This window comes from Aplysia californica, unplaced genomic scaffold (genome assembly GCF_000002075.1).
Source record: "Aplysia californica isolate F4 #8 unplaced genomic scaffold, AplCal3.0 scaffold00055, whole genome shotgun sequence".
Classification (NCBI taxonomy): Eukaryota; Metazoa; Mollusca; class Gastropoda; order Aplysiida; family Aplysiidae; genus Aplysia; species Aplysia californica.
Window position 1 is genome coordinate 1239633 of NW_004797325.1, and position 7996 is coordinate 1247628.

The following is a 7996-nucleotide window of genomic DNA, read 5'->3' on the forward strand; positions in this document are numbered from 1 at the left end:
GTCCAGGGTGCTAACCACGTAATCGTATTTTGTCTGGTCGGCCGTTAATTTTTTTTGGTCCAAACTGCGCTTCGATATGAGCGAACCAGACCTCTGGTGAATAGTTCCGGAAGTCCGGAGTTTAAGCGACGCAGCGAACATCGTCCGTGTTATGCATATCGAATAGACGTGTTCTTATCGGGGTCACCAATGTAAGTTTTCACTAACTTGTATTGGATGTAGGTATTGATCCAGTTTCGTGTTCCCTCGTCGCGTCGCTGGGCCCAGCTCGTCTGAATTATGTCTTCCCTCTAGCTTACTGACACGGGAAAAATTCTCGTGAGTTGTCACCGGCTGAATATAAACAACTCACGGGCTGAATGTAATGTTTGCCACATTGAATTTTGGAAGGCCAAATCGTGGCCTACAACATTAATCGTGGGAATCGGTTCCGGAGTCGATCCTAGTGAACACTTCTCGGTGGCCACTGTGTGGCGCCCAACATCCACTGTACCGTACCGCTGTACTTGGTCAGGGGCAGATCGTGGGATCCTGGATTGTATTGATTTCTGCACCACCCACCCCCCAAAAAAAGAATGAAAAATTGAAGAGAATTAACTTTTAGAAATCAAGTAGATTGTATAAATATCAAATTTGAAACAAAACAAAAAATAAAAAAGAACAGAAAAAGCATTTTAAACGCGTTTTCTTTAACGTTAAAGGGAAGTAAACAAGAATGAAACTTTACACCACGAAAGACTAAACTGGAATGGTTGTTCCCCTTTGCATAGACCAGCGTTTCTGTCATACAGTCTTGAGTGGGTTTGGGCAGTCCACAGCCCCGACCAAGCCCCTGCGCACCCTTTTTTCTTTTCTTTTTTTTTTATAATTAGTGTTTTACGGCGCTCGCAGCTGCATAAGGTCATACGAGCGCGCTGGACACTTTAAACATGTTCAGTAGGTAGGAAATTTTGAATTTTCCCCCGGAGGCGGCCGAAGCCTACTCTTATCGATTTTGGACCACCAAGGGATCTTTAACGTGCCTGCACACACTAGAGTAACAAAGTGGCCTGAGATCATCAGCTTTGACACATAAACATCAGACAAAAATCATCCTGAACGCAGCTTCACAGCATATTAATAATAATAATATAATACCCGATTTGACATTGGGTTGAGAGTGCCGTAAAACACCTACTCAATCTTTCAATCAACCCGATTTTACACAGGGGCGGAGGTTACAACCTGTGGTGCCGATTTCTGTCAAGTCCGATCCATTCTTGAACCAAGTTATTATTATCATTATCATTATTATTATTATTACTATTATTATTATTATTATTATTATTACTATTATTATTATTATCATTATTATTATTATTATTATTATTATTATTATTATTATTATTATTATATATATTACATATGTATATATATATACATATTTTATATATATACATACATAGGTATATATTATATATAAAGTGAGTGTTAACAATATGGGGCATATGGTGCTGAAGGAATGGTTATACTATAGAGACTGGCCATCTTTTCTCCCAAACATAAGGCGTCCTTTAATTATGTCTAATGGGGTGTTGAACGGTGTTATAATACAATAACATTATGTAAAACTATGTAACTAAAAGCGCATTACCTTTTTCCTTTCGTTCAGATTATTTGTGCAGTGCTGCAAGCAGCATATTAAAACAATGTTCTCCCCACCACCCGAGCTATCGATAAACCCTAGGTACTGCTCTTTCAAACATTACAAATTTGATGGACTATAACAAGAAGACAGTAAGTTCTGATTTGGTGGAATGTGATGAGATATATGTAAACTTAGAGTGTGATTTGGTGGAAAAAAGGCGTCATGACATAATACCACAAGACAAGGCAAGTTGCACACTGTTAAGTTTGCCGTTGTTTGGTTCAATTTGGTTTATAGATGTGCTAATTAGTGAATTCTTCATGAAATTATACATTGCAATAGTAGGTACCACCAAAAAGTCAAAATGTTTGAAAGTAGGTTTTCTTTATTGGATAAGAATAGCTGTAAAAAGATTAAATCCGCCGTTTAAATCAGTAAAATCGGGCAATAGTTGGGTTTTTTTTAAGTTATCAAGATTTGAATTCATTTATCAGGTCTCCATGCATAGACCATATTGAGGCATACAACGACTAAATAAATCCTCAGGCTTTTAATTCCCAGTCTGTAAAGCCAAAAAAGTGTGTGAGAATGGCTTTGTTGTTATTTTTGTCTTCACAGTTCTAACTGAATGGACATTTCATGAAAAAGATTCCACACTAAAAGGAATCTACCAGCAAATCTGAATAAAAACTAAGGTAAACCTTACACGCACAAGGCGTATTGAAAAAGCTGCCAGATAATTTACCCATCTTCCGCACAGTGGGCATAAAGGTAAAAAGTCTTTGGTCATTTGAGAGGTAATGTTCTGTCGTGTGTAGAGCATGCAGAGCAAGAACTGGAATCAACTTTTAAAACATACTTTCTTCTGAAAGGTTGTTCTGTATTCAAAGTCGGAACCGAAACACCAGTCAGACGTACCTAAATATATTCTCTCACCATATCCGCCAGCTTACTGCCTTTCATCTTCTCTTCAAAAGCTTTATCATAGCGTTCGCTCTGATCCACAGTAAACCGTTCGCACCATCCACCAATCGTTCCTTTGACCATCACACCAAGAGAGCCTTTGTGACAAAAAGTCCCTTCGCTCTGCCTGTAAACAGGATCCTTGTTTTGTTTCATTTGCGCAAAGCTTGTTGCGAGAGCTAGCTCTTCAACATTCACATTCAGTCGGCCTAGGAAGTCACAGAGCTTCTTGATTTCGCTAACGGGGTCTTTCTTCATCTTCTCATACTGAATGACGTGTACGGGGCTATCCGGGTATTCCTTCAAAAACTTCTCCATCTCGAGGACGTGGTCAAACCAGGATCCCCACGGGATCTCCCCGACTAACTGGGAAAAAAGGATATAGGTCAAGTGATTATGACAGTAAAAGATGATTATTGTGGAACGTTCACACTCCAATACCTTCGAACAGCTAGCGAAAAAGCAAATGATAAAGCGTTTTCTATAAAAGTGAATTGCCACGTCCTCTCCTTTAAATGAGTTACATTTTGAAAAGTGTCTTTCTTACAATTACTTCACAGTGACTCAAATATGAATAATAAACACAGAGTTGAGGCACCGATGTGCTAAGAGAATCAACATGCGAAACTTTTAGTTTTATAGTTAGTTTTTGTGAATCCCTGTTGAAAATATTTTTCAATTTTATTGTTTTGATACATGGATTGATTACAAAACTCCCCAGAAAATTTACTCTGTCATTAAAAGTCATTTTAAAGGGGTGTTTCGCTCAAAGTTACAAGCAACATAAATCTAATACCATTATTTAACTGTCTCGTTTTTGTACTTTTTTTTGTTTGTGTTGTTTTTATTGTTATTGTTGTTGCTGTTGTTGTTGTTGTTGTTGTTGTTGTTGTTGTTGTTGTTGTTGTTGTTGTTGTTGTTGTTGTTGTTGTTGTTGTTGTTGTTCACCTTCTTCTTCTTCTTCTCCTTCTCCTTCTCCTTCTCCTACTCCTACTCATACTCCTTCTTTTTCTTCTTCTTCTTCTTCTTCTTCTTCTTCTTCTTCTTCTTCTTCTTCTTCTTCTTCTTCTTCTTCTTCTTCTTTTTCTTCTTCTTCTTCTTCTTCTTTGGTCTAAATTTGAAAGAATAAAGAATGGGCCACTAACCATCTTCAACAGTTTCAATGGCGTCCTCAAGAATGGGCCACTAACCATCTTCAACAGTTTCAATGGCGTCCTCGTTTTCATGGAAAAGACGTCCTTTGGGTAATTTGTTAGCCAGGATTTCAAAGCAGCACTGTTCTGCTCATTGGATTGCCTGTTGTGCCCTGTGCGCAGGGGCGTTGTCATGCAGAAGGAGGACCCCATTTCGGAGTTTTCCACGACTTTTTCTCACCAGAGTGAAGGACAACAGATGGACAAAAAGGTGGACAGAATGGAGACCAAGAACAGGAAAAAGACCTTTGGGAACACCACAGTGAAGATGGCAGAGGGACATCATAGAGCAGAAATCAGATGGGTACAACCTGGACGCAGAAGATAGCTAGTAAAACAGAGTGGAGATCATTGTTGGGGGGCTACATCCTGCAGTGGACGGACAACGCCAAGAAATAGAGAAAGAAAGTCTCACCGTAATCTCAAAGAACTTATCACTTCTACAGACTCACCGAAAGCTCAAAGAACTTATCACTTCTACAGACTCACCGAAAGCTCAAAGAACTTATCACTTCTACAGACTCACCGAAAGCTCAAAGAACTTATCACTTCTACAGACTCACCGAAAGCTCAAAGAACTTATCACTTCTACAGACTCACCGAAAGCTCAAAGAACTTATCACTTCTACAGACTCACCGAAAGCTCAAAGAACTTATCACTTCTACAGACTCACCGAAAGCTCAAAGAACTTATCACTTCTACAGACTCACCGAAAGCTCAAAGAACTTATCACTTCTACAGACTCACCGAAAGCTCAAAGAACTTATCACTTCTACAGACTCACCGAAAGCTCAAAGAACTTATCACTTCTACAGACTCACCGAAAGCTCAAAGAACTTATCACTTCTACAGACTCACCGAAAGCTCAAAGAACTTATCACTTCTACAGACTCACCGAAAGCTCAAAGAACGTATCACTTCTACAGACTCACCGAAAGCTCAGAGAACTCTCCCCAGGTTCCTGCGAAACCATAAGGCAACTTAATTTCTTTCAGCAGATGATACCAGGATGCCAGTGCATCTTTTGGATTTCTCAGAATGTAGACTATTTTGACGTTACCCTGCTGGATTATTTCGGGAAGACGTGACACCCACAGATGTGAACTGATCATTCTAGGAGCTGGAAGGCTGTGTATGCGCGATTCAACGTCATCACCCATGAAATCCAAGAGACGAAAAAGAAAATCATCTTTCTCGTTTCCAATGTCCTGATTCAAGATCGCCCCGACGACCTCAAAGATCCAGTGATTCCCAGACCTGGGGTAACCGTCCAAGATGACGTCACTGTCACTCAATTCTACATGTTTGATCTTGTGGAACATCCGAGGTTGATCTGGAACGGTTCCGGTTATGAAGTACGTCACCCCCTCAAACAGACCGTCCTCGCTTTCCTTCAGCACCTCTCGGGCACGTTCGAGAATTTCCTTATTTGAGTATGACATTGTCAGAATTCTGTCTCTGTCCTGAAAAGGAAACAAAAACAAACATTTGGAAGTGCCGGTCCACAGGTCGGTCAGCTGTGATGTTCCATTTCAACTTGGTGGTCTACCACTATATCAGTCCGGCACTTGTTTCACTTGGCGGTATATACACAAGCGACCAACAGAAACTTGAAAGTGTAATCACCCAATCATCGTACTAAAGCCTTGCACTACCCCCCCCCCCCCCCGGCATGCAGCATACCAATTTAAAGCTAAATAAATTCTGCATCATCAGACACATTAATATATGAGGCAGCGTGGTGGAATCAGGCTCTCGTCAAATTTTGGGCATGTAGAGTTACTGGTGTCATCTTAAAGCTTGTTCACTTGTCTTTATTTGGTTGAAAAATAATATCCATTTAGGAGGGGGTCACCTGTTTTTAGAGGTAAAATTAGTGAGAAAATTGCCGCCAAAGATTAGTTATTTCCTTAGCTTAAGAGTCCGTGGAAACTGAAAATTTACATTTTTTGTACCTTTAATCAACGTTTTTCCTTAAAAAATCCGCACAGAAAGGAGTTCTTTAATAGGCATGAAAGGTTTTGAGCTAAAAAAAACAAAAATTTGATAAAATTTCACAAACCTGCAGAAAAAAGCAAGTTTCTTCACTTTGATTATTTAGACGAGAGCCTGATTCCACCACGCTGCCTCACAATTTCATCTATATCAAGAGGCGCCCGACATATATAGCCACTCAAAATTGACCTTAAAAAATCAGGCTTTGCAAAATTGTGTAAAATCAAAGAGACGTAAAATTATCTTCGCTAGTACATTGAAAGCATCAATATTGATACATGTAGAATGGACATATATTGCATATCCACTGAAAGGAGACTGGTTTTGCATTTGACCGTTTGGAATGTGGGAACAGACCAATTACGGTCGCAAATCATTTTGGTATTCACATCTCGACTATCCACAGACTGTTTACCTGTTTTCAGCTCACGAATTTTACGGTGGACTGACAAAAATCAGGTTGACACAGATCCCAGATTGGCTGACGCACCTGCAGATAGACAAATTGTCCCGAAGCATCGTGAAAATCGACTTCAGACAGCAACAAGAATGTCAGATTTGATAAGGAGTACCCACAGAACAGCCAGAAGTCGACACTCAGAATGAGCCGACGATTGGTTCAGGTGGGTCTTTAAAGCCATCGACCTTAATATGACCCAATCTTGACTGCACTCCATCGCCAAGAGTGTCTCGACTGGGCTCAGCAACATGTCAACAGGCGTCAGAGAGACTGGTCTGAGACTAGTCTGAGACTAGTCTTTGGTCCTCTTTTCGAGCAAATGACTGTTTTCCATAAATACAAAAACAACAGGCACCTCAGAGTTTATCATGAGAGAGGCAAACGTTATCGTGACAACGGTGTCAAATAGAGGAATCTTTGGGAGGACATAGCATCATGATCTGGGGTTAGCTGCATGTGGAATAACCACAAAGTAGGACCAGTGATCTTCCAAAATCAAGGTCAAAGTCGAGGTCAAGGTGTCAAGCTGGTCGCTGCGTAGCAGAAGTTCATCGCCCCCCTCTACACAGACAAAATTTTTAACTTCTTGTTCCAGCAAGATAACGCATGTGCGCACACTGCCTGGGCTACGTAGAGTTCCCCCAGCACCATGGCATCACCTTGTAGCCTTACCCTGCCTTTTGCCGGTATTAAAACCAAATTGAGCATTTTTGGGACGAAACTAAACAGGGACACGAGGAGAGACAACCAAGGCGGTTAACAGCGCCTGAATGCCTGTAATATAAACTAGATTTTTGCCTTTATATGGCCATTCGCCATCCGTCAACTGTCTGAGTTGTACGGTCTCCATTGAACTAATATATTTTTGCCTCGATATATCGCCACCGAACTGATTGTCAGAGGTATGCACTACACAGGACACATGGCACCCATTTCTAGCGCTTGTTGTCGATTTGCTTCTGATTTACGCTGATTATAATGAAAATGATATTATTTCTAGGCATTGGCCATTCTAAAAAATCTTCTTTTAAATAGATTGATTTGAAATCTTAAAGGTACCTAGAGAAAATTCAAAGGTTCTTATCTACCTCGGTGCTAACTCCCTATCTCAGAATTAAAAAGATCTATAGATCTATGACATTTTTGGTCATTTACTAAGACCATGAGGTCGGGCACAACATATTCTATCTACTCTGTCAAAATCGTAAGAATATTTGGAGTCATCAGGATATTCATAGAATTGCATTCGAAAAAGCTTGGCATGTTGTGAAAATCAAAATTCTTTACGTCAAATTTCTCAAAACTTGGTACTAAGCAGATAGAACTTTGTATTTCTAGGATAGCGAACCATCAGCCGGAAGACCGAAAGATTGAGGGGGGGGGGGCGCATGAGGCTGTTCTGTATTGTGATGATTCACTCTCAAGTCTACATGACATGTCTGGGGCGACCCAAGGAATGACGAATAATGGTGTCAAAATACTGTGCGTCTACAGGGTCCTTGACACAAATAACCTAACCTCTTATCAGGCAGATTATGTTTCCTATTTGAATAAGCGTAAAGTTTAGCTAGAGCGTGTGTCCCATGTAATTGATTGCTTCTTGTTTTTCCCTCCTCAAGACAAATCTAGATGAGGCAAGACTGGCCCCAGTTTGTCTTTCGTCTTTACCGGTCTACTACAAGTCAAGATGGCAGTCAGTGTTATCCCGTTACACACACACACATACACACACACACACACATACACACACACACACA

At 40.4% G+C, this 7996-nt stretch overlaps 1 protein-coding gene across 1 annotated transcript; it reads right to left on the reverse strand.

Moving 5' to 3' along the window:
• Positions 1-2039: 2039 nt before the first annotated feature.
• LOC101864369 (sulfotransferase 6B1) lies at positions 2040-5403 on the reverse strand. Its single transcript, XM_013079516.1, has 3 exons — positions 4717-5403; positions 4030-4111; positions 2040-3099 (listed from the first exon to the last, which is right to left on the reverse strand). The coding sequence occupies exons 1-3, from the start codon at positions 5224-5226 to the stop codon at positions 2546-2548; spliced, it is 1146 nt and encodes a 381-aa protein (XP_012934970.1). The 5' UTR covers positions 5227-5403; the 3' UTR covers positions 2040-2545.
• Positions 5404-7996: the final 2593 nt, after the last annotated feature.

Bases quoted from the DNA above. Each gene is read 5' to 3' on its own strand.
- LOC101864369 (XM_013079516.1), bottom strand. From the start codon at position 5,226: ATGTCATACTCAAATAAGGAAATTCTCGAACGTGCCCGAGAGGTGCTG. The intron at 4,112-4,716 runs GTGAGTCTGTAG...CTGTTTTACTAG, and splicing joins GAGAGTTCTCTGAGCTTTCG to CTATCTTCTGCGTCCAGGTT. The intron at 3,100-4,029 runs GTCTTTTTCCTG...ACTCATTTAAAG, and splicing joins TCACTGTGGTGTTCCCAAAG to GAGAGGACGTGGCAATTCAC.